The sequence below is a fragment of the Trematomus bernacchii genome, unplaced genomic scaffold (assembly GCF_902827165.1).
Source record: "Trematomus bernacchii unplaced genomic scaffold, fTreBer1.1, whole genome shotgun sequence".
NCBI classification, from domain to species: domain Eukaryota; kingdom Metazoa; phylum Chordata; class Actinopteri; order Perciformes; family Nototheniidae; genus Trematomus; species Trematomus bernacchii.
The window spans coordinates 7556931-7584018 of NW_022987564.1; the positions used below are offsets into that span (position 1 = coordinate 7556931).

A 27088-nucleotide genomic window follows, 5' to 3' on the forward strand; every position below is an offset into this window, starting at 1 on the left:
GTGTTGCGTTTTACACCATGTCTACTTTATTACCCGTTTTGCACATCCTGCAGAATTTGAAAAGATGGGCATTTTCACCTATTTTTGGAATTGTATAGACCAAATGATTCAGAATTCATTAAAATGAACCACTTGTGATCCCTCATCACATATTACAGTTTCATTTGAAGGATTTTTAGATGCCCTAAGAGGAATAGTATTCAGAAGACCTCATACAAAATAATGCACAATTCCATCCAAGATATTTATTTTCTTTCAAAGATATCCCTTTTATCATCAGCTTTGATGTTAAAGAACACTTATTCCAAAAAGGGCAGAGGCATTGTTGCAGTTTTGAGCGTTTCTGGAGTAACTAATGATACATGTTTTACATTTTAGGATCTCTTAATTTAAAGGTACAATTTGGGGATGGTTTACCACCACTGATGCTGGGTTAGTAAGACAAAGAAGAATAGTTTATATAATAATAGTTTTCAGTCTTTAGTGTTGCGAACAGTCAACATGGTTGGTAAATCCCTTCTGCTGTAAACATTTCTATCCACCTGTTATCCCAGGACTTTTTTCCACTGCAAAAAAACACAAAAAAAGAGATAAGCTTATCATGATCTGTACAAGTTCTTTATTGTAATGTAAGCACAGCTTTGTAAATGTACGGAGGAAACACAACAGTGAAAACTAGAATGTTACAAGAAGAGGGAAAGAAAGACACAATGAAGAGGGGGAGAGAAAAGGGTGACATGACAATTCTTTTTTCAGAGCTGTAAATAATACATTTCTACAGATTTCTCAGCAGAGAAAAAATAAGTGTGAGTTCGAAAGAGAGATACTACGGGTAGAGCAACAAAGAGAAAAAAAAACCCGGTGGGCACAGGTGCGCGTGTGCACTCCCCGGGTACATTTCTAAATGACAGTTAATGGATATTTAATTTGAATATCATATATAGATACATATCCACTATGTGATAATAAGCCATGTCCTGTCATACTTCATGTAGTAAGCACCACGCACCCGTTTCCCCCCCCCCCCATGTCGCCCAGAAGTGGACCGATCCAAGATGAGCTGGGAGAAATGGAGACCATGAATTCTTCTGAAAGGGGCGGACATTGTTCACATTAATTTAAAACATTTCTGACTGTCGACAGACCTTCAATAAAACCTTTTTAAATGTAGTCTCATGCATAGCCAAGCACATTACACCTTCTACACTTTGGAATCTGTTCTGTAGTCGCTGTGAGCAGGCCGTCCCGCTGTGACTCGCGTTAGTGCTGTGTGCGGTTGTTTGGTCGTACCTTTTAGGCTAAGCAGCACCTTTTTGAAAAAAGAGAAAGTGTGTGTTTATGTGAAAACTCCGGACATTAAAAACCGCTGCAGTAAAACCTCATTGCGTAAAATAAATCAAAAAATATGACAATGTAAATTTACATTCCTGTCTACCTGGCCCCGCTGTTCAAGAAAGACACAAGACGGCGCCTTCGTCTCAGGCCAGCTCTATGAACCACACCCCCCCCCCTTTAAAATGAGACGCACCACTTCCTGTTGACATTGACGTGTTATTCAGAGGGGACGCTGTGGTGCTCAGGATAGAGGACGGACATTTAGTATCTTGATCCTTTGAGAGATTAGTGACAAACCTGGGTGTGACTGAATGTGTATTATCTGTTTGTGTGAGGGTTCAGTTCAGTCTGAGATCAGGGAGCGTCCTCAGCGATGGTTGGGAGAACAACAACACTCCTCTTCTGCACCACAACTCCCATCTGGTAGAGGGAGAGGAAATGTATGTGGACTGTGTATACCTGTGTGTGTACCTCTGTGTGTGTGTGTCACTTTGCAAGCGTACGTGTGGATGTATGCGGTTGGCTCCTGTGAAATCTGTTAGGATGTGTGTTTGTTCTCGGCCTGTGTGGGTGTGAGCTCGTGAACTGATGTTTGTGTTTGGTGGGCAGAGCTGCAGTTCTGTGGTTGCCCTGTGGGAGGGCGGCGGGTCTCCTATAGGCAGTCAGACGGGGGCTCACCACCACTGGAGCCGGACTGTGCGCGCTTGATATACAGATTCAACAGCTTCAGCTGCAGACAGAAGAACAGAGGAGGACAAATATGTAAATGTGGTCAACCTCTAGGGTCAAACAACGTGCATTACTGATGGGAAAAACAAGCCATTTCTATTCCATTTAAAAAAAACTAGAGACATTTTTGCAATGGGATAACAATAGCAATGAATTGGACCACACACATCTTCGAACACAAGCCTTAATTTAACTACAAATGTGTAAAGACGTCAAATTGAGCCAGGGGCGAATCATTTGGCCAGCCCCATCTTTACTCACAGCCTTTTTGTCTATGATCTCAACTACACATCTGTCAAGTGTCCTGTTTATGTTCTGCACTGTTGAGACGCTATGCCTTTGCACCCACATACCAACAGAAAAATAAACTCTGGGGTGTTTCGTTTGTGGTTTGTCTTGAATTGTAATGCTCTACTGCAGTTTCATTTCTTTCAGTAAGTAAGAAACATAAAAAAGAAAGAGATTGGGAAGACTGAAAGAAAATATGCTACATCATTCTGTGTTATTTCTATGTAAATATTTCAACAATAAAATAATAAAAGAAAATATATTAAATACGACAAAAAGACCACACTTGTACCCCTCTGGATCATGAAAAAGGAGCATTCTCAATAAGCCAGATTTCAACCAAAGACAGAAAGAGCTTGGTAGCATGGATGACAACATACATTTTGTCAGTTTACAAGTTGTGCTTAGTCCATGTCTAATATGCTTCGAGGTCAGGTTACCTTGCTGCCGGAGAGCTGGTTGAGGTGTGGTTTTAGGTCCTCTCCGATCACTGCGTAAATGGCAACCAAGCAGAACACACAGGCTTTCCTTACACTGCTCTCAGAGTTGTCGTAACCCTGTAAAACCAGATAAAAATAGATCAAAAACCTGCAGAAAATGTGGTTCAAAATAAAGGATGCAGAGAAAGAATTCATGAATGAATGTGTGTGAGAAAAAGAGGTACATTAGTTAACAAACGATTGAAATAAATAAGAGAATAGCCCCTTAAGTCCAAGCTATAACAAGTATCTAGAGTTTTTTTAAATAGTAACACTCTACAGTAAAAGATGGAAATAACACTTCCTCTTACTTTTAATAATAATAAACCCAGCAGACTTCAAATAGTGCTTGATTGTGATTTTCAGCATTATATCTATTGGCGTGTTTAAAACAAATCATCTCTGTAGGCGTGTTACCTGTATGAGTCCTGGCACTATCTCTGGCAGCAGGCTCATCAGGCCCTCGCGGGGAACCCTCTCCACCACCTTGGTCTGCATCTTGATGGCAGCCAGGTTGATGGGGTAGTCAGCTGACTGGATGATGGGACACAACACTTTGACACACTGGTCTGGACTGATGGACAACGCCAACATGGCAGCCGTCTCCTCTGCTGCTCGCACCACCTGCAGGAAGATACACAAACTTGATCAGATGCTGTGAAACAAGAAATATTGTAGCAGATGTGTGCACGTTTTTAATCCTTCTCATCACTTTCATCATCCATATATTAACTAAAAAACAACCTATACCATCTCTTTAAGCTCACACAAGTCTTCAAAATACATTTGTTTTCAAGTGAACTAATTAAAATGGTTCCCATACCTTCTCAAGCATCACATTTAAGAACTTTGAAGCACAAGTTGTTTAAATTCAAGATAGCATACTTTGAGACGTGATCATGGTTAATTACTGTTACGAGCAGAATTTCAAAATTACAACTAGCAGGCTTTCTTGCTGCTCTCTTGCAATGAGACACACATCTGAACGTAGAATATTCACTATTGTTAAGGGAAAAGGATATCAAAAGGACTTCTATTCTTTCAAAAACATAAATTCAAGAACTTTCAATGACCCATGACTATTTTTACTACTTTCACAGCCTTAGTTTTTCCCTCATATTTACAAACTTCCAAGGGCTTCAAGGACCGTATGAACTATCATGTGTGTGTTATCTCGTACCTCCTTGTGGGGGTCTTTGTGAGCCTCCAGGGCCTTCATGATGGTGAGCTCTGCATAGTTTTTAAACCTCCAGGGCTGCTTCCCCAGAATCTCTCTCAGCACCCGCAGAGCCAGCGTTCGGATCACATGCTGGGGGGAGAATCAGAAGGATTATAGAAGTTTGAAGGAAAGGAGTTTAACTTGGCATATTTGCACAGTGTCATCCCAGAAGTGTGTTTCCAGTGTGTGTGTGTGTACCTCTCTGTCTCCCATGGTTTCCAGCAGGAGCAACAGGATGGTCTTGAAGTGCTCGTCCCAAACCAGCAGCGTGTTCTCGCGGATCAGCTTCAGCAGCTCGCACAGCGCTGTCTTCCTCTCCTCGATGCGCTCGTTGTGATTGGACAACTCTTTCAGCAGCTCAGCCACAAGCTCCGATTGGTCCAGGCTGCTTTCTGTTAAGAAACAATAGATAAGAAACTGTAGAATTTCAATCGCATTCTTACAATTATACTACAGGCTAATATCTCCATACCTTACTTTATAAGATAGATTTTATTTATACACAATTGGGCATTTATTTCGTCATGTTTAAACACGGCATTGCACATAATGTGAAAATATGATATATATATAGATATATATCTCAAATATAAGGCCTGTAAAATAATGTACTGTTTTTTGATATTTTATTTTGAATAGTTGTTTTAATTTAGTTACTCTCTTTTTAGGTGAGTTTTTCTTATATAAGCCCATGATTAGTTTCTTTTTCACCTGCACATGTATGTTACCTCTATTTACTTTTCTCTGTCCAACCTTTATTTAAAAAAGAGGTGCAAATAAAACAAGAAAAAACCATGCACAATTATAAAAAAAACTTGTTTCCTGTGTCTGTGTTTTCTGTCAGAATGTGTTTGTGTACCATCTGTGAGCTGCTCCGAGTCGTCCATGCTAGTGTCTTTGCGGCCGTGTTTGAAGGGAGAGTCTAAGAAATCTCGGGCCCCTCGGGGGCTGGAGGACAGCAGGGGGGTGTTGAGGAGGGACGTCTTGTTGTCCAGAGCCATGCGGCCTCCGTCCACAAAGTCTGTCCCGCCGTCTCCCTGGAGAAATGCAATAAAAAAAAGTTAAAGAAAAACATGGCAGGTCATTGCAGCTGCATTTTTGTTTATCGTCGTCTTTTATTTCCAACAAAACAAACAAGTGGTGTTAAATTGAATGAAAGGTAATTCATTCATCAGAGAAACCTCACGACTGTCATTCTGCATAATCAGCACTTTGTACCCATTGAGGAGAAAAACAAGCATTTGATGGACAGCACGTCATGCTGCTCCTCATGTTTATTTTCTGAGTTGTCAAAAAGACTTCACAAGTTAATTTATTATCAGCACTACAGGCCAGACTGCAACTTGACCTCAACTGTCAAAAATAAGACAGGAGGCCAAAAAAGAGGCCTCTTGAAACCGGACCATGACACAGCTGTTGAGGCAGTGTCAGTCCAGTTGTTCAGTCTGTAGCAGAGCTCAAATTCAAGTTTTTGCACCAGGATGAATAAACAGGTTAAGGGCAAAAACATCCTGTGAAGCTGACAATTGAGCGGCCCGACCAAGCAAGGAGGCAGAGGCACAACGTCCCAAATACAACCCGGTGTGGGCATTAATTAAAATCATAGACACAGGACTCACAGCCTCAATCCTGTTGTTCTCCCTGAACATATCCTGCAGCCACAAGGATCTCACCCACCACAAACAGGAAACACAGAGCCTAAATACCCACAGACTAATCAATCAACAAGACACAGGTGAGGGGGGAGGAGACAACACAGGGCACCAGGTGAACACAATCAGCAACAACAGACATGGGGGAAGGGGAACATTTTTCAGAATAAAACAAGAAATAGAGACAGACAAACTAAAACATAGACAGATCGTGACAAATAGATGCATAAATTACATGTATATTCACATTCTTCCTGTGCCATGTTTTAGTGTAGAACAGAATATACTTCGCCAAATATGAAGCTATATTATCCGTAACGGAGGCCGAGATCTATGGCACCAGAGATCACCTCCGTAACACATCCCTAAATGCTGAGCAGTATGTTGTGTCAGCAGGTATAGATACTGGTGTAAACAAAGGAAACATAAACCCATAGTTTTACTTTCCAGATTCACTCATCTGGATTAATTGAAGGAACTCGACCAGGACTACCTGGAGGACATTTCCTTTGTTGACAGCATGTGGTTCTCTAGTTGTAATAAAAACAACCCGATGTTGGGACTGGAGAAGGAGAACCAGCAGGTGAGTAATGCAGCGGGGTTAAGCTGCTCGTGTTTCTGTGTATTTTGCACACATACTACTAAAGGGGAGGTGGTTTAATGAGTCAGCTGCGCTGTGATTGGCAGGCTGCCGACATGTGGGCTGATCATATTTCAGATGCTTGACATGGGTAAAATGTCAAGAGGTCACACCTCTGTACTAGAGTACATCGTGTCCTTAAAAAGGGCCGGGGTTGTCGAGTATCCAGATAAAAGGGGAGTTTCTTGTTGAGAAAATGTTCTTGGTGTCGTTTACACCCATTGGGGATCATAACAAACAATACACGTGATTTTATCAGAGGCTGAGGAGGATTAAGTTCACAGTCGAGCGTTCATCAACAGCTAATGTATGCCTCTGGGTTCCCACGCTGCAGGGGGAGTGGTGGAGGGATCAGATGGCAGGGTCACATACAGTTAATATAGCTAGCTATGTGTGTGCGTGTGTGTGTGTCTGTGTCTGTGTGCTTGTGTATTTAGACCTTTGCAAGACTTTACATTTAAATCTGAACTTTGACAATATTGAACCACTGTGGGACATGCCTTATGGTTGCATGCGTCAAGACAGTACTAATGGGTAACTTAGTTATTTGTTAACCTGTTAGCCTGCAGCCTGGGCTACAATGTAATACTTTCAGGCAATTGCATTAATTTACGTCTAATAAAAGGGCTTTATTTTTCCACAGACATTTTTTAAAAGGACCCTACAGAGGAATAAACATGTATTCTTTACCTTTCAAGTGATCTGGGCTACTTGTTAAGGAGTCTAACAACGCTCACTGTAGGAAAAGTCTTCTTAAGTCTTGCTACTGTTGAGTGCAGAAAGCATGGTTTATTGTTACAAATAAAACTGTTTCCCACAACAGGGAATTAAAGTTAATTGTGTTTCTGAAGAATGCGGGAACTGATGAACATTAAAACCTGATTAAACAATAAATGCATTCAAGCTTTTTCTCTTTTTTGCTACCACTATCCCCAAAACCTCAACTATTTTTATTTGCAGCAGTATTTTGCTTCACTTTCATTAAATATTGTCTCTCTGCAACGATTAGCTTCTTTACAACAAGCCAAATAGATGAGTTATGGCACTCATTTTGTGTAAGAATTCCTAAAAGATGGCAGCTTTTTCATTTTTACACCACTCATCTTGGCTGGTCATCTTTCACAATAACGTCTGTAAATTATTCACCTTTGTTCTGATTCAAAGTCATGTCATCATGCCTGAGTAAGAAAATGTCACACCAAACCAACCAGAAGTGTTGCCAACAATTACAGGAAGAAAAATCCTTCACAAGTATATTTTGATATATATTTGACATATATATTTGACATATATCCAGGCTTGATATCAGCCTGGATATATGGTGAGGTACACACTGTACATTAGCATCAACAAAGGAAACTTGTATGCTCCTCCTCCTCCTCCACTGACCTCCTCTCCCTGCCGGTGGATGGGTTCGTTCATGTCCTCCTGGCTGCGGACGCTGAAGTTCTGGATGGCCTCAGTGACGCCTTTCAGAGAGCTGTAGATGTCCTCCGAGTTCATGTTCTCTGTGTCGTAGTCAAATGCACTACACAAACAACAAGAGAAAGGTTTACAGCTCAATTGAGTCATTAAACTGCCCTGCTAAATATCACTTTGTATGTGATATAAACATTTAACATGGAATAAAACATTTTTCTTCTTCTAGAATCAATGTGATTGAGATTCATGTGAACCCAGAGGGTTTTACTACAAAAATGTTTTTTAAATTGTGAACTAGAGACATAAAGAAGAAGAAGGAAGCAGTGCACTGAGTCATGAACGTTGTTTCCATTCAATATCTCAAGCTAATTTGAAATGAACCTCCCATTCACAGTGGCAACAGCTGAGCAGGCATGTGGTTAAATGTTCGCTACGTATTTGGCAACAGTGTTTTCATTTCCCGTTAAGCACATGCACTTTTTCAACAGGGCAAAAAACCCATACACACTATTTGCACAATTGAGGATGTTTTATCAAATCTTGTTTGTTTCATATCGCTTCTCAAATGTACTACTTCGATATGTGCATACCATTTTTTTTTAATGGAAAAACAGCTACTGTCTCTTACTGCTGTGGTTTGATTCATACAGACATTTGCAAACTTTTTACTCTTTTCGACCGTGTAGATGTCGGTCTGTATAAACACTTATTTGTCAATGATTGTTAGACTTTCCAGTGTGTGTGTGTGTGTGTGTGTGTGTGTGTGTGTGTGTGTGTGTGTGTGTGTGTGTGTGTGTGTGTTACCTTGGTGAGGGGGTGTTCTGGGAGGTGTTGGTGGGCGATGTGACCGGGCTGGACCAGTTTGCAGGAGACCGGGGGGTGTGGCGCGTCAGAGGGCTGCCCATTGGTGCCTGAGGAAGTGACACACAACCAACCAAGTTAATTTGAGCTAACCGAAGTAAGCCATTAATGTTATAGTGTAATGATTAACTTCACGTGTCTGTAACCCTCCCTTTGTTACCTGCGCAGCGTTGCCAGTGTTCTTCAGATGGTTTTGAAGCAGCTTGGTGGCTCCGTCCTGAAAGGTCTTGGGCAGGGCTGCCAGCAGCATGGTGAACTCCGGAGTATTGAGCTGGAAGAGCGAGATTAACACCGACTGGGCTGCCTGTTACACACAGAAAGGAAAGATCTGTCAGCTAGAAATCTTACCGTGTTGAGGATTAAAATTCCTATACTTTTACATCTCAGTTATACAAAGATAAGAGAGTAAAATCATTTGGTTTTGGATCCTCTACATTGGAGCAATACCGGTTATAAAAACAAACAATATAAAGATTTTACTATGCAATACAATAATAACATAAACAATGGGCATATGCTAACATATTTATATTTATGTTTATTCTTGAGCTGGAAAGTGTGGCAATTCTTTCCAATAACATGATAATGAACCGTTGGAATAATATCTTGTTTTGTCTGTGAGTCCGCACCTTTCTGACGTCAGAGCTCTTGGGTTCGGTCGTCCAGGTGATGATGCGGGAGATGGCCAGTCGAGTCTCGCTGGAGTTCACAAAGTCTGGAGCCTCCATCTGTAACGTCAACGTGTCGATGTACTTCAGAATCGCCACCTTCACCTGCAAGACAGAAATGAGCATTCATACATATCATTAGATAGCCGACTGATAACAAGGAAAAAGCATGGCCCTAAGTCACCTGCAAAAACAAAAATACAGCAATATCAAACACAGGCGTGAAAGAGTGAGCACGAATGTTCAGTCAGCGACAGCTTCTCTTGCAGGTCTGAAAAAATCAAATAATCTGATGAATCAGTGAGAAGAGCAAATGTGCATAATGGTCATGCTTTATCACGTGGGAAAACAAATCAATGAAATTAAAGCGATGACCAAACAAAGGATTCAATAAATGCAAAAATTCACTGCATGATCTGAAACGCATCAACTGACTCCTGAGTTTCCTCCATCTCTCTCCTTATGCACCTCAAGGGCCAGAAACTTCGTCCAAATCACTTAGCAGCAAAGTGCGCGCCATATAATTGCTCCCCCCGGAGCGCACTGACCTGGGAGGACTGGCTCCAGGCTGCAGCCTGCTCGTCTAGAGAGCAGGCGTGGCGCCGCGCTCTGGGGGGGGAACAATCTAACCTCGGCCCCTCCCCTGCCTCGCCCTCGCCCGCAACACGAGCTCCGCACACGCTTCAGAGAGAAAGAGGAGAAGCACCGCGTCAATCAACGGAGAGAGAAAGGGAGACGAGGACAAGGGAGGGGGAGACAAGAGAGGGAGGGAAGTGTAGGGAGGGAGGAGGGAGGGAGGATGCAGAGAGTAAATACGATTGGAAAGTAGGCTATATTGAAATTGTATCATCTGAAAATCCGGCAAAACACAATTTCATTGTTTAGGCCACATGATGGCAGTAAAGCGCTGTGATGCCAATTTAAAAAACACAACCGGCGACTTCATGCATCAGTTTATGAGATGGATAATGACTGCTGTGCTGCTGAAACATTATATTATATTAACATGATCGCACTGCATGATGCGTGCACATTTATCAGAGTTGCAAGGAAAGACACCTCAGGCAGTATGTTTATGTTTAACGTTCCTTTTTGTATTTATATTGTGCAATAGTCATATATATTTTTCTGGAAATTCTATTGAAGAACTGCCCAGTGAACAGTGAATTGCATCACGTAGGAAAAACCCCGGAAAATCCAAGATTGCCACATTGATTTGCAAAACCTTCAAAGCTATTTCTAACGTCTCACTGCATATGTCTTCATATTACCCCGCCTAGTCAGATTTTGTTAGCTGTAAGGTCACGTCATGACCCGTTGGAGAATTTAGGAGTGTGAGAACAATGTTTATTTAACTATAGAGTTTATTCAGGCCAAAGAATAGGACCATAACTGTGCTTTAAGTTGTTTTTACTGCATTACATTTGTCACTACAAAAACAACAGCTGACAAATGAGAAATGAGAAACATCATGCTACCTCTTGAATGACAGGAGTAAAAATATGCTAAGTCAAATAAAGGTTTAGTTTATCATATGTTTCAGTGAATTGTGAGGCTTATAATATCTTTCATTGCTCACGTTTAGTTGGATGACAAAGGGAAGAGATACTTAAAAGGAATAAAAAAGGTTGTGAGAAGGGGTTTAATATCAGGCAGGAACGGATGGGAGGGGCCACAGCAACAGAGAGATAAAAGGTGATGACAGCGGGGAAAGTAGAAGTAGCACATCTTGAGGGGTAGGTAAGGAGATGGGGCAAAGGGGAGGGTTAGTGAGGAAACAAGGAGTTAGAGGAGGGAAGCTTGAAGGGAGTGTCCGCACTGAAGCAGAGCACAAGCCAGCCAGGAGAGGCCAGAGAAATCCAATCACAGCCGGGACTCAGGGGTTCAGTCAGTGAGGTCATATCAGTACAGCAGTTACCATGGTTACACATAGTCCCTGAGGTCCTCTCACCCCTCCCTGACTCAAACCTTCACACACTCATCTCTCTCTCATCATAACGCAGACACACAGAGTAAATGAACATGTGATCTACCTTGAGGTTTGGCGTCTGTGTCTGGTCCACAGTGAACCTCATGAGAATAGTGAACTGGAGGTCATTGGGGAACGAATCTCTGAAACAGGGGGAAAACAAATCCACATTAAATCAGCACACACACAAACACATCTCAAGAGTAAAGGACCTTTGACTATTTTAGCAACACAGTAAAATATAATAACCTGGAGAGACACTTTGAGTTAAATAATGTGTATGTTATAATTTCTCTTTATGTATGTGTAACAACAGTGGACAGAGTGGATCCTCACATTTCCTTTTATATGTGTAACAAATTATCAAGTGCAAGAAGCTTTTTCTGAGCTTTCAACTGCACCTTTTTTGTGATAAAAAAGTATGTTAGTAAGGCTGCAATTAAAGGTGAACCCCCAGATATTTTGTTGCGATGAATCTATTGAACACTTGGTCTCTAAATAGTGAAAAATGTCCATCCTAGTCAAGTCCAAGACCAAGGTGATGTTTATAAATGTTGTGATTTGTCAGTTCAAAACCTAACGATCTTAATATTAATGTGATTTAAAACTGAAATCTACATATTTGAGAGACTGAAAGGAGGGGCGGAACCTCCATGTTTAAATACCATTTTATTCTATACATAAAACGTATGTTACCCATGGGTCTACTCCTGTTTTCTCATGTCAGTCGTCACTCAGTGTTTCACCCACCGTGTGATGTCCAGCGCTCTCTGGACTTTGCCCTGAACAGAACCCAGCAGGTCCGCTCCCATCTTCTTCAGAAGCTGTGTGAGCAGGACGAACAGCCAGTCCTGCAGATCCTCCTTATGAACCAGGATGAAATCTACCAGTGTCTCCAGGAACATACTGAAGACCTAAAAACCGGACACACAACAGTTTGGGTCACACAGCGACTCACATACTCATTAATTCACATGTTTCATGCAAGTCATTACAGGACACAGGAGGGTTATGCTTAGAAAGTATCATGTGAGAGTAGCATTAGTTCCTGTAGTGTAGTTAGTGGTTATTCACTCATTATTGCAGCACGACTTGATCCCACAATCACCAATTAGTATTTAAAAAAATAAAGGAATACTTCATCCCTAAATAGTTTGTTTATCAATTACCAACCTCCTCCATGGTAAATTAATAATGTGATGCATAAAAAAAATAATACATAAAAACAGCAAAACTATATCAAGCATTCTCAGTCTCACTATAGAAGCATGGGACTGTTTATGGAAAGTGTAAAGGGATGTTTTGATTAGGGCTGCACGATATATCGTGTGGTGACGATAATCGCGATATGCGCATGCGCGATATTCACATTGCAGGACGTGCGATTTTTCAAAATATTCTTTTTAATTTTCTTTCTTTTAGGACGTGCGATATTAAGTAGGCAAATTAACTCAAACACGTCATGTTACAATTATTTTGCTGCTTGCAAAGGAAAACTTGCACGGCTCATGTCAGGGGTACTTGAGTGAGTGACATGTGGGCTCTGCATGCACAGCAAACCACCAATCACAATCAAATCTCCAAAGCAAACGGACCCGGTGAAAAAAGGTAAAAACACTGAATAAAGTAGTTTAATGTGTTTCTCCAGGGCAGTTCGGCGCTGCTAACTGAGCTAGCTCAGCTTGTTGCTCTGATAACTTAAGATCCAGACGTCCGTGACTAAAATCCTTCATTCGGTTAAATATAGTTAGAAAAATACCAATTGTATAGCGTTAAAGTTCAAGAAAGGATGGTTTGCGGATAAAAAAAAACTGTCTGTTCTTCAATTCCTGTATGTTTTCATATCGCTATATATATATATATATATATATATATATATATATATATAATATATATATATATAGATATATATATATATATATATATATATATATATATATATATATATATATATCGCAGGGGAAAAAAATCGCAATGTCAGTTTTTTCCAATATCGTGCAGCCCTAGTTTTGATATAATTTTGTTATGAAACGTTCCATCCATTTACTTAAATTCATCAAGAGTTTATTGTTTTGGGATTCTTCATTCACTGCAGAGGCATGTGTTGAAGTAACATTTTGGTAGCACGATGCGAGTAGTTATTGAAAATAGTCATTTTGGGGTGAAGTATTCCCTTTTAATCACCCAAATGATTAACAATATTAATAATATTAGAAAATATTAGACTTGACAAGGATTTTCCGATCTGACCATGTTGTCACCATGGCTACATGCCAGTGGTTGATTTCAGACAGTGAAGTTACAGGCAACCTTTAGTGAGGTAGGTTAGTGAGTGAGCTTTCATCCAAACAAACTAAAAACACAGGAACACTGATCGGACAAACTTACTCTCTACAGAGAGTTCCAGAGGGAGGAGGCATGGGGGAGAGAGAGACACATCTGTTAGCATCAGATACCTGAATAAACTCAGAGAGAGTGTGTGTGTGTGTGTGTACGCTCAACATCCTGACTTTCTGTTGAACATTTGCTACATGGAAAAAGAGTCAAAAAAACATGAGCAACATCATTTAAAAAAAAGAAAGTGATGTTTTGTGCACACTTGAAAAGAATATTGAACAATGTTGAAAAACGATGGAGATGAGAGAGAAGGAAAGGTGTTGGATGGATAGATGAAGGCATGAGAGGGCTCCATGGTGAGATGCAGTACCTTGAAGGAGGCTGAGCTTATACCGGATTCTGCCGTGCCGTACACTCTGCCGGAGTCTCGCTGAAATTCATCAAATCGTCAAACGTCAAATGAGCGGGTAGCTGAGGGGCTCACACACCTTACGACATGTGTGGCACTCAATAACGCCGGGAGAAACGTGGCAGTGTTAGAGAGGGCGAAACGCAGCTGGTTAGTGAGAGAGGAGAGCCGGCAGCCCACAAATCTGCTCGTCTGAGTGTGTGTGCGGTCAGTGTCGTCACTTCAGATTGCAGCGAGGGGGGACAGTGAATGCAGTGAGCACAGCCGACGCTGCTGGACAGTGACAGAGCAATCCCACAGGGCGGCGGAGAGTGAGGTCACACGCAAACTCAGGCGTGGCATGCCGTTAGAAAACAGTCCGTCGCACACTCTGCATGCCTTTCATTATGTTTGAGTGTGAAGGTGTGTGTGCAGCTGAGAATACTCTTTAACCTGATTATCCTGTTTTTATCTTATCCTGAATACTTTGTTTATAATTTATGAGTGCTAAAGCGTGTCTGTTTACAACATGTCTTTGTGTTTGTTTTGGCAGAATCCGGTACAGTGAAGGATGGTGGGGAAAACAAAATGTTTGGAACCAAAGTAAAATAAAAGTGAGTGAATGATGAATGTGTTTGGCATGTTATGTAAATGAGTGAATGGTGTGTACGCTGGTTGCACTCATACCTTACTGTGGGGGTCTGCAAACATCCTGGTGAAGATTTCACACAGCCTCTTCAACTCTACCCGACTGCAGATTAGAGAAAACAAACACAGTTGATTTTGATTTACTCTTCCTCTTTAAAAAAAAAGAAGAAATCACAAGTCTTTAACCAGTTAAGCCCTGAGCCTGTTTTTCAGGTCTCAGGCTCGAAAATGACATTTCCAGAACAATTGACTATATCTTCACTTCTAAAAGGGGTAAATTAATAATCTTTCTTCTCAAAGCAATGATAAACCTGTGAGTTGGATGTAGAAAAGTCAGAATCAATATAGATGTTTTTATTTTAAAGTAAATTCAGATTGAACATAGTAAAAAAAAAAGTAAATTATTGTGTCCGTCCAAAAAAAAAACATTACTTATAGTGAAAACCACCTTTGAATGATGGGATAGTAGACTAAAAGCTTTAGGAATCCAAACTATAACATATAATAAGTACCCTGTATCAAGATTGATGCAAAACAAGTGACATTTGACCTTTTTGAGAGGTTTAGAAAAAAAAACCCACTTCTGGGGTCATTTGGGTGGATTTTCCATATCCCTGGAACCCATCGGTCGATTTTGGTGATTGACACCTGTTTTGAACCGTTAGAGCCATAGAATCGAGGGGAAGTTCCTAAATCCATCTAAACATTACCAATTGGTGAATGAGAGTGATGCGCAGCCAGCATGCCCAAAACCAGAAGCTCTCATACACTCTCGTAACTCTCATAGCAACTATATATGAAAACTACTCTTATTGACATAAATGTTATGATGGATTATCAGTAATCATTTCAAAGTGACACAGAGACATTGGATTAAGCTTCAGCAGCGTTTATATGCGTTTTAATGCCATTGAACACAACTTTTGATCAGAAAACAGCAAAGGTACGACGTATTTGCCGTTTTGGCCACGTAAAGTGAAGTTGTGTGTTGTCTTTGCTTGCCTCCGCGAGTTTTGGTCGCACAGTGATGATACTTATACCATTGGAATCTGTGGAATCTCAGCTTTCATATGATATCTTGTTTGTGCAGATCCGATGAAGTATAACATATTTCTACCGTGAGTTATGTGCTAAGTGCGTTAGCAGTCTTTCGCTTAGTGCTATTTCAGAGGCTCGGCGTTAGACTTGTGTTTTGTTTCGGTAAAAATTGTTCATATCGTCAGGTAGCTGAGTTTCTTCCCGTTAAGTGGGTATGACACATTCATAGTTTCTTAAATGTTAAGAAGCCCTCACACGCTGTTTCTTGCAAGATGTTGCGGGAGCCCCCCCCCCCCTAATGCTTAATGCAGTAGGCAGTTCTATTTAACTTCTACTATAATGGACATTAATGTAAATAAAGTACATACTGTACTTACTGTCTAAACCTAACCCATTTTCCCATTATCTGTTAAACTCATCTTCTTTAACTCCCAGAGAATAGGTATTTATTTACTTCACAAGTATTTCTGAACTATTAATCCCTTTATTGTTTGAAAACACATCTGCTGTTCTGTGTCTGACCTGAGGGTGCGCTGGTTCTTCAGCAGCGCCTGGAGGCCCAACAGCCCCTCCTTCCTCTCCGACCAGTTAGCACTGGCACAACGGTTCAACACCTGTAAAGAGACACACAATTGACACGCACACACACACAGACTGGTAAGACTTTTATACAGGCACAAAGCAAATGATGATATAAAAATATATTGAGCCTGATAACCAACTGACATGGCTTTACATTAGCCGCTTTCACACCAAGTACTTTGCCGTACTTAGTTCCCAGTACTTAGTCCCGCCGAACTCTTTAGTCCTGGAACTAGTAAATCGCGTTCACACCGGAATAAATCCCTGAGGGAGGATTCGGCAAATGAAGCCGCTGACGTCACTTCTTCTTCTTCTGCTTTGGGTTTACTGGCAGGCCGCAAACAACTTCACGGCGTATACTGCCACCCGAAGTCCCGGAGTCCGGGACTTTGGGTGGCAGTAAATCGCCACCCGAAGCGCTGACACCTCCTCATCACTCCACCGATCCCACGTTTTATTTTGTGTTGCCATAAGTTAGTCTCTCTCCGTTGGTGCGCTGGGCTAATGCTAATAAAGCAAATAAAATGGCGGCTTCACAAAAACTTAAAAAGGTGAAAAGGTTCCCGAAACAAAAGTTCTAGTTCCAGATCTTTTTGGCGTGAACGCAAAATCCAAGGGAACTATCGGAACTATTCCTGGGAAAAGTAATCCGGTGTGAAAGTGCCTAATGTAACTCTAATGGCACTAATTTGCTTACTGAAACGACAGCAATTCAAATTACACTGAACACAGCTAAATTATTGCAAACATGTCTATAGTGAGAACCAGCACATCAGTCGACTTGAATGACAATATGCTGAAACGTTATTATGGAGTGTTTGCCCAATGGTGCTCCAAGAAGTGTGCATACCCTCGCTTTAACAGTACTGAAATATGTTGTGTAACACAATTAACTTTAGTAAAGCATTTTTTTTACGTGCCTTTGGAAGAAAGAACTACTAAGCAGAGTTGCCTGGATTAAGGACAAGATGGACTATGTATTTAATTTAGAAATGTGTGCACAGCTGTCTGGAAGAGTGTCTTCTTGTTACATGGCCTACTGACTTCACTCTTTTAAGGATTGTTTTTCTGCTGTCCCGCTGTTGCTACTCACCTCAGCTACGTCTTCTGTCTGCCTCATGTAGGTGGGGATGGCTCCTCCGTTCCTGGAGCTGTAGGAGCGCTCTGAGCAGGCGCTGGACGCGTCGCTGTTAGCGTCGTCGTCAGAGTACATGCTGTAGTTCTCATACCGCCGTCGTGCTGGCTTCTTCTGCGGGTGGAGGACAGAAATCCAAAGGAGATGAAATTAAACTGGAAGAGAAAATGCACTAATACCGCTAAGACATGCACTCGCACACCAGCTGAATTGAGTAGAAACACAACTAAACACACACAACACACAGGTAAGAGGCAGGAGAAGGAGCTGACCTTAGACCGCATGTCTCCCAACAGCTGACAGCATTAAACAAAGGTAGAACCAGGGGTTAGTTAACACACACACACACAAACACACACTGCAAGAGGCTGCACATGGTGACAGTTTACTGGATCGTGTAAGATTTACAAAGGTATTTAGTGTTTATTTTGATGTTTTTATGCGTTTTAATACCAATGCATCTGCGAGAGCCTCTTCGACGTCTGAGCCTGGGTTGAGGACCCTCATGGCGCTGACTGAAGAAGAGAGGCGACTGGACTGACTGATACCAAAACCTGATCCTGGAGAGAGTCAGAGAGAAAGAGTGGAGGATGAAACATTTTAGAATTTATAGACCTTATATAGATTTCTCTCACTCATCAAACAGTCTCGCACTCGTCCTCTGATGATCAACCACTCTCCGCATCACCATCCATCCTCTGACATTTACTCATCCCAGCCACACTACATTTCCCATGAGCCAACCCTGTAAGTTGATGTTATGACTTGTTAGGTGACATTGCAGGTGCTGCTGGGGGAGAAAGTATGATGACAGAAAACATGGAAGATTTGTTGGTGTCCTTGTAGAAAAGAGGCAGGGCTAAATAAACAAATGAAACAATGGTAAAACCGGCAGAAACATGCATTTCCACTGGAAGGTACGACATCCTGGGGGGGAATAAAAAAAAAATGAACAAAAAACATGGAGGCTGATGAAAAAGGAAAGAAAAAAGGTTGACAAAATTGTAGGAGAAGATGCTTGGCACTAAAGAAAACAAAAAGAAGAACGGGTGAGCGAACACAAATCAAGGCGACGTGGGTGGGTGAGGTACGGAGAGGAAGAAGTACTCAGCCTTCACCTGCAGCACCAAAAACGTCAGGTGCATGGAGCGCTCCGGTGGAGCGAGAGTAGCTCCGCGTTGCTGCAACCAAGATTAAAACACACATACAGAGTTTAACTCACGCACCCACACACGCGAGACAAAGAAACACACAACCCTAACACAGGGTGTGAGAGTAGAAAGAAAGGCTGAAAAACATGCAAGTGATTTTTCTCTTTCTTTCCTTTTTTAATCACCCTCAAAATGTTGAGGTTTTTATAAGTTTGGTCAAATCAGACACCATTAATATAGAAGTTGCTTAATTCTGAGCTTACTTAAAAGAAAGCTTTCTCTCCTGCTTTGATTTCCTATCTGTGATTTCACTAGTAATCCCTCCTGGGTGTCTGTCTGCGGCTGCTACTCACCGAGGGGCGTGAAGGAGCGTACGGGGCTGGTGTCCCGGCTGCTCTCCCTGCTGGCCTCTCTGCTGCAGCCCTGACTCATACTGGGCCGAGGGATACGACTGCCCCGAGCTAACGCCACCGGGTAACAACACCGCGACGCAGCAGAGGGAAAGGTGAGGGGAAACAAGGGAAGGAAGAGCAGCAAAGGGAAGAAAAGCAGTAGTAAGAACACAAAGGACAAAGGGAAGGGACATACGTAAGACAACCAAAGGACAAAGAAGAAAGACAAACATGAGTTGTGATATAAGACAGATGACGATACATAGATAAAGACGTATCTTATATACGTCTTTGTCTATGTACACAGAACATGCAAAAGTGAAAAACTGACGGATACAAGAGAGAATACGAGCTGCTGACTCAAAGGAGCACTTATGATTGACAAGATGTTTAATTTTCAAAACAGCGGCAGATTACGTTTCTGTGGATGGATTGGCAATTTCAGTTTGTCTATAAAATATCTGCAAATACTGCAAGCTCTCTTCAAAAGATCACCAAATCACAACAAAAGGTGATGTTTTGAAGATGGTTAAATCTTTTGGACCAACAGTCATATATTATAACTGGGTTCACAATTGTAATTTACAAGTTAACGATTCAATAATCATGACATTTTAATTTCAGAACCAGCAAATATTGGGACTTAATTGATTTATTGATTCTCAAAGCTGCAAATTATTTTCTTGGTTGACTAATTAGTTCAGCTCTAGATGAGAATCACCCATAGAAGCACAGGACTGCTGGACTCAATTTGAAATGAAACAAAACCTTTGATAATCACATGCAATCACCCATCTCACACACAAACACACAAAATAGAAAAGGAAGTGATTATGTAAGAAGGAATTAAGCGAACGAGGGATGGGCGAGGGGAGGATGTGCGCTTTCATCCAATAGCATCGCAATCAACTTGTCCGTTCATTGCTCTGTTCGTCAGCTGCAGCATCTACAGCCAATCAGGGTTAATCACAGCCTGAAGCCCTGATCAAGCTGCGCTGATCCTGCCAGAGGGTTGGTTCACCAGCCAATGGCAACAGGTTAGTAAAGAGGGGAGGAGGCGTTCATAATGCTGGACATCTGTTGATCATGGGCACCCATCACCATAACAACACAGCCATAATTCAGAGACAGGTTAGAGACTGGGAAGATGGGAGAAATCGCGAGATTTATAGTGATGGATGATCATAAACAATGAGGGATGATTTTAAGATCATGATGATACATATACATGTATATATTTACATTATATACAAGGGCTGTACCAAATAGTTTCGAAGCTTCAATCAAAACCTTGAATTCCTTTTCTTTTTACACATTTACTTATTCAGTTTCAGCATGGTACTTATGCTCTGTTGAAGCTAAAGATTATGCGACACTAATATTATTAGTATAATGCTGATTGATAAATTGATTTCACTCTTGGCTGCTTACAATTGTACTTCCATCCATATGTTTGCGATAAGCCTTTCAAAAACATAATGACTGCTGATCGTTTCCCCAAATAGATTTTTACACAAATTATTTTGTCTCGGTTCATTACAGGCATCCCTAGCTTAATTCAAAAACCTGAATAAAAGCTTTAAAAACATTGGGTACAGCCCTGACAGACAGATGGAGGTTAAGAGATGGATGGTAGGATGGTCTGGTCGAGGGCGGAGCCTTACCTCCTCTGGCCGCTCCGTTGTAGATGGAGCTAATGCTGGAAGGAGCTAGAGGATAGAAGCACCAGGGGCGGGAAGAAAAGATAGGAAGACGGGAAAAAGTTGAGATCCAAGGACAACTGTGTGCGCTGCTCGTAAAGTAACTCTGAGTATCAAAACCATCATCAAACATTTGTTACAGAAGTCAAATATGAAATAACAGATAGCGTGTCCTTACCGACAGACAGGCGTGTGGGGGAGGAGTCTCTGGAGCAGCCCTGGCTGCGGGGGATGCGGCTGCGTCTGTTTTTGTCCCCGCTGGAGCCGGCCAGCACCCTGTGGGCCCCGGAGCTCATGGTGCTCAGGGCCGTGGTCGTCAGCACTCGACCCGGGGAGCCGCTCCGACTGCCAGCTGCAGAGAGACGCAGAGAGAGGAGGACGAAACACAAAGACAAGGAGGAAGTCAAATAAAAGCCTTACTCGTGCAAACAAGGGGAATTCAACAGTTGAAGCTGCAAAGAAACGTAACCGATCCCCCTTTAATGTGAGGATCCTATTTCTAAAAGGGTTCTTAGATATGTACACAAACAACTGAAAAAGACAGATACTACTGCTTTTTTTTTACTTAGTTTCCAAACCCTTTAGTGTTGAAACATACATTACTTATATTAATAGCGAACTTAAAAGGGTTTGATGTCATTGGAAAGAGGATAAGTTACATTTTAATAACAAGAAGATGTTATCGGACAGCTATTCAGTCTTTTTTCCAGAACTATTACATACATTATAATAACACAGGTCTTAATTTCTCCTCCCAATAACATCCTGTCTCCAAATGCAATGCTAACGGTTTGTCTTATTCTACAATGAATAACATGCCTTTCAACCTTAAGACAAACAAAGGACAACTTTCTCTTAAATGGTGAATATGAGGTGTGGAGACAGACTTTTGGGCTCAACACATGAAGCTAGACCTACTAGAAATGAGCACACAGGACAGACTCACTCTTTCACTCTCGCATTGACACACACACACACTCAACCAATGAAAAGTCTATGTTCTAGCAGCTAGTGACACAGAGCTAAAACACATCTACATCACAGGGAAGAGGCTAAATAGAGTTGTTGCTGTTTTCTTCTTAGTTTTTATTTTGGTTTAGCGAGTTATTGTCTTATTGTTTATTTTCCAGTCGCCTCACTAAATTCTATCGTCTCTTTACATTAAAAGATAAACAAAGTAAAAGTGGATTCTATAAATGCACGTTAGCATAACAATATCAACACATGTTCAACTGTTGATAAGATTGTAAACTATGTAGACGTTTTAATTACACAAAACTAAAAAATTTTGCCTGGCTTCTAAAAATGCTTATTTTGGACACCTGAATTCCAGTAGGGAAAGGTTTGTCATTTATACAGGGATACAAAAATAAATGTTCAATCCAAGCACACATTAGAGTGCAGAAACACCAGGGTCCCAAAGCAGTGTATTCAGCATGATCATAGAACAGCCATGTTAACAGTCTGTGACTACAAATCCCAGCATGCCAGGGTGGGAGAAGCTTTAAGTGACCTTTCTGGGAGCGTGTGAAGGGGGAGGAAGTCAGGGAAACAGAGGAATGGCAGTAAAGATAAAGAAAGCGGAGAAGAAGTAGCGTTGTAATCTTACCACCGACAGGGGTAGCAGACTGAGATCCTGGGCCAATAAGCCCATTGGTTGGGAGGAGGGGGGGGGAAGCAGAGGCGAGGGGGAAGGAACAGCAGATTAAACCAGATGCATTATGGGAGTTAACACAAAATAAGCGGCATGGGAGTTAGAACACAGAGTACGATGGGAGCGCATCCCGGTGTTCTATATCAAGGATGGAGGCCAAACTGAAGCACTTTGATTAAAAAAATCCATTTAATAAAAAGGGAAAACATTGAAGATGTGTTGCTTAAACAAACACACACACTAACACTGAACCAGCTGCAGATGATAGCCTGGGAAAAGCAGTGCATGTTGGGACAGCTGGATATGTAGCAAAGCCTGTTCACAATGAGGAAAAGAAAAGGCCTCAAAGTAAATATGCCCAGAAATACCCACACACTCTCAGACACACAGAAATGTTTCTTAGCCTCTGTTCGGCTGCCATTTCCCCTGTCAGTCTGAGATCATTCTGTCTCTCACTTTCCAGATCTGATTGTTGCAGTGGGCTGTGGTCCAATCAATCAACTACTAAAATAGTAGAACCACAGCCACGTATAAGAAGCGGAAAGCAGGTACAAACATTAGCTTTAGGCAGGGTTCGCACAGCTTTTTAAGATTTAAAGCCATTTCACAATTCCTAAACCAAAAGTTGCCATAATCTCAAACACTTTATTATCACATTTAGATTGTTATGAATGCAATCCCAAAAAATAAGTTCACAGTATTTCTAAATAACCACAGCAATCATTGAATATTTTCATTTTGTAAAGTAAGTCGATCTCGCTTCAAATTTCCCATCTGTGGGACGAATAAAGGTATTCTGATTCTGAAGGTTGGCATTACCGTTCCTTCCAGTGGCTCCTCTCCGAAGACATCTACTTTGTATTTTCATTACTCAGTTGTAGGGCAGTGCAATTAATCGTATTTTAATCGCAATTACGATTTTGGCCTGCCACAATTACGAAAACAACATAATCGAAAAAAACGATTATTTTGCTTTGCTAGGTTGTGACAGTGCAACATATTTGATCTAATTTATTTTAGTCTAATTTATTTTTATTTATCATATTTATATATGTTTAGTAGCTTGTGGAGGTGCGCTCCAAAATATTTGTTGATCTTGTTTATTGGTATTTATTATTTTTGATATTATTTATTTAAATTTAAAAATAAATGTATCATTTATTTTTGTATTGGTTTTTCAGTTGAATTATACGTTCAGGGTAATCAACAGTTAAAAAGATACTGTTCAAATTATTATTTGTTTTAAAGTTCAATAAATGGATGTTTTTTTAAAGTCAATGAATAATCGTATTTAATAATCGTGATATCAATTATTGACCAAAATAATCGTGATTATGATTTTTGCCATAATCGCACAGCCCTACTCAGTTGTTATTAAGACGTCAGCCTGGCATGCTGCTTATGCTTAAGTTGTTACCTAGTAGCTGATGAGCAGGTACATAAGTTAACTAGCTACCTTCAATGTGCATGCACTCACACGCCATAAGTCGCGCGCATTGAGAGCAGAACGAACTCATGACACGGGGTTCATTTAAAAAAGAATTTAAATAAATATTGTTGGTTTACATGTAGTTGTAACAGATTAGGTTTTTTTAAGGGCTATATTTGAGTACAAACCATGAAGATATAACGTTTAAAAAAAGGCTATTTCAAACGTTCAGGACTTTGTACGAACCCTGTTTATGTGTAGCAATAGAAGCTGGATCAGAGGCTTGTGTTCCTTCACGTCTGTTGAAATATTCCTAATAACCTAAATGACAGCCAAAGCCAGGCTAGAGCAGCAGTAAGAAACCGTCCACCACACCATCCTCAGTGATGAGACACAGCATGCACAGAAGAACGCACATTAAAAACACACAAACTTCTCTGTACACGAAACACCTTGATCAGAATGAGAGCGATAGCAGGTGGTGCCACCATTCCCACTGTGGTGCACAGAGACACACACACGCACACTAACTCTGACACACAAACAGAATACCTGGCGTGCAATCGGATTCTTCGGAACCTGAAGGCACAAAAACATTTACACAGAGCTTATCGTCACCGCGAAGGCAACAGGTAATGACACACTCCACATAAGACTCTGAGAAACACACACTCAGAGAAGCTCACACACACTATTCCTGTTGTGTGTGTGTTTGTGTGTTTATTTGAGGTGGTATGTCCACTTCATACCCAGAACTTTTCACTCACAGCTGGGTTTAAGTCATGGAGTGTGTGTGGTGGGAGGGGTACATACGTTGTGACTGGGACACCATCTTGGTGCGGCTGCGTCCTCTGGAGTCCACCTGGCTGGACATGCTGCTGGCGGTGGACAGCGGCTGCTTGGTACGTAAACGGCCTGGATGTGTGGAGGGAAAAATACTTAAAAACAAAATACACTGTGCTACACATCTATCCACGACTAGTTTGCAGCTGCATTAAGCCCAGAACCTAGGAAGCACTACAGCTAACGAAAAGCCATTACTGCCAGAGGATGCTTTACTAATGTCAGATCCTCAACTAAACAGATTCAGTCGCACAGATACACACAGGGATGCTTCAGCGGATTAGGAACAATTGTCACTAAGTACGTACTTCAAATCTGACAACTTCAACAGCCCATTCACTTCAGCGCCTGCAGTGCATCATCTGTTTACGTAAAGCCATTCTTCTATTTACCCTTATGCATCCCTTTAAAAGTTGCTCTGATGTCTTAAGAGGACAAAAAAAGTCTCAGAAAATGCCATGAAATTATGCTTAAATATTATTTTTCACTTTCACTGATTTAAATATTTCATTCACCTTTAGTCCAGATCCTCCAAATTACAAACATTATAATATGTTCAGAGTTTAAACCCTTAAAAGGCAGGTTGTTTTCATAATAAAAATAAAAATGTAAATTATTTTGTTTATACTTCAGGCCATGAGGTTTGTTATTATAGTCTGGGAAATGTAAAATGGCAAAATGTATAAAATATTCAAATAAACAGCCAAAATGATCCACGCATTTAACGTTAAAAAGCCCAAAACAATGCCCTGTCCCCATCGGTGATGCATAAGGCTCAAATACTTGTTTCAAGCACTACTAATGTTAGATCTGTCTTCTTATTTTCAGATTTCGATCACATGTAAGGCTACCAGAGTTCAAATTCTTTATAAATCGATTCCTGGTGATTCTTCTACAGGCAGCAACTAATAGCATCTAGACAATTCCCTTAAACATGCCCACACACACACACATCAACCTAACCACGATCTTACCATTGTCTGACCTCGTCCCTACAGACAGACAAAGAAGGAGCAGGGTATAAATATTACATTTCCCCTGCGCAGGTTCAATACTGTTCATACTGTGTGTCTAGCTTTCTCTTTCTGTTTATTCTATATTCCACACAAACAAAGTTTATTATAAATATAACTACTGCATTACTCTGCATTAAACTAAACTGCATTTTGTCTTCTCAGTTCCTGTACTATACATAATGACAATAAAGTAAAATCTAATACTGATTTGTGTTTAATAACACCCTAAGTATCCTGATGAAGCCTCAGTTGTTTAATGCAGGTGTTGTTGGATTAGCCCTTGTTAAAAATTAGATTAAAGGTGGGGTAGGTAATTTTGGAGAAACCAGCTCGAGTGTGCTAGAATTTGAAAATACACAACCGGACAAAATCTGCCACTTCCTTACAGAGCCCCTCCTCCAACACACACGAACGTGCACATGACCAATGAGGGCACGAGATAAGTTTGTGCACAGATGGAAGGCTGACAGGCAGGTAGGCCATCCAGTTATTTTAGCCGGGCCGGCTAAAATGATTGGTCGTGCTTTTTACAGTACTACAGCTTCCACAGATGACATTTTTTTATGGATTTTTTGTCAAAGCACTTAAGATATTCATTGCTATCGGGATGTTAAGAGCATTCCATGGAATATAACAAAAAGTGTATCTCGAGCCGGTTTCTCAAACTTACCTACCCCTACCTTTAAACTGTAGCAAAGCAGAACATGATCTTAGATGTGTTATTCATTGAAATCATGGTGTTATGAGTAGGATGGATGTGGATGTCTGCCAGCAGGGGGCACTGTGGCCACACACTGCAACAAAAGGAGCTGATATGGACTGGTGGACTGGAATGAAGTGAGGAAAGGGAAATAAAGGACCAGAATAAGATGAGTCAATTGTCGCTGGTGAAGCAGAGTGAGATGATCTTACCATCCGTTTTATCAGAGGCATCATCTTTAGTGGCAAAGAGAGAGAGGGTGGAAGAAACGAGGGACACAAAACGTAAAAGGATGGACACAAAACGATTGTTAAAAGTAAGACACAAAAGGAAAAGGAAAACAAGGAAAGTCAAATGAAAATTGAACAGTAAATGTCAATAAAAAAAGAAACACAAAAGAATGAGAAAGAATACATAATGACGGACAAAAACGAGGGACAAGAGAGGGGAGAGAAGAGAGGAGTCTGTTTTAGTTACAGAACATCTGTTTAACAGAACCATGCAGAGGTCATCGAGGCACGGAGGAACAACACAGAGGACGATCCACAGCAGTGGTTCCCAACCTTCTGTTAGCAAGGGGCCCCTGGCACTGAAGAAATCTGACTAAGTGACATATTTGATGGATATTTCATATTGTATTTGGTAATATAGCCCAATCTGTGACCACAAAACTGCCTGAAGTATTTGTTTAAAAAAAAGCAACTTGGAAGAGTGGATTATTTCCTGTGAGTATTGAATCAGTTTACTCCTTACCTTTATTAATATAATACATATTACACATACAGCTCAGTCTGTAGTATGTATGTTTTTTAA

General features: G+C 41.0%; 1 protein-coding gene across 10 annotated transcripts in view; it reads right to left on the bottom strand.

Moving 5' to 3' along the window:
- Positions 1-602: 602 nt before the first annotated feature.
- Positions 603-27088, bottom strand: part of clasp2 (cytoplasmic linker associated protein 2) — a 68122-nt gene continuing 41636 nt past the window's right edge. The window contains exons 20-47 of one of the 10 annotated variants that reach the window (XM_034125074.1): positions 26488-26511; positions 25534-25551; positions 24530-24631; positions 24269-24295; positions 22243-22269; positions 20812-20985; positions 20598-20642; positions 18895-19002; positions 18509-18571; positions 17844-17950; positions 17663-17686; positions 17349-17501; positions 16196-16287; positions 14675-14738; positions 13970-14029; positions 13651-13653; positions 12013-12176; positions 11327-11405; positions 9255-9398; positions 8786-8929; positions 8569-8675; positions 7732-7870; positions 4910-5087; positions 4249-4442; positions 4012-4140; positions 3249-3455; positions 2793-2909; positions 603-2065 (exon numbers count right to left, since the gene is read on the bottom strand). In XM_034125074.1, the coding sequence (XP_033980965.1) occupies positions 1988-2065; positions 2793-2909; positions 3249-3455; positions 4012-4140; positions 4249-4442; positions 4910-5087; positions 7732-7870; positions 8569-8675; positions 8786-8929; positions 9255-9398; positions 11327-11405; positions 12013-12176; positions 13651-13653; positions 13970-14029; positions 14675-14738; positions 16196-16287; positions 17349-17501; positions 17663-17686; positions 17844-17950; positions 18509-18571; positions 18895-19002; positions 20598-20642; positions 20812-20985; positions 22243-22269; positions 24269-24295; positions 24530-24631; positions 25534-25551; positions 26488-26511 (2771 nt within the window). In that variant the 3' untranslated portion in view covers positions 603-1987. Of the gene's footprint in view, positions 2066-2792; positions 2910-3248; positions 3456-4011; positions 4141-4248; positions 4443-4909; positions 5088-7731; positions 7871-8568; positions 8676-8785; positions 8930-9254; positions 9399-11326; positions 11406-12012; positions 12177-13650; positions 13654-13969; positions 14030-14674; positions 14739-16195; positions 16288-17348; positions 17505-17662; positions 17687-17843; positions 17951-18508; positions 18572-18894; positions 19003-20597; positions 20643-20811; positions 20986-22242; positions 22270-24268; positions 24296-24529; positions 24632-25533; positions 25552-26487; positions 26512-27088 lie in introns of all 10 variants that reach the window. The other 9 variants (XM_034125076.1, XM_034125075.1, XM_034125080.1 and 6 more) reach the window with 9 other exon arrangements.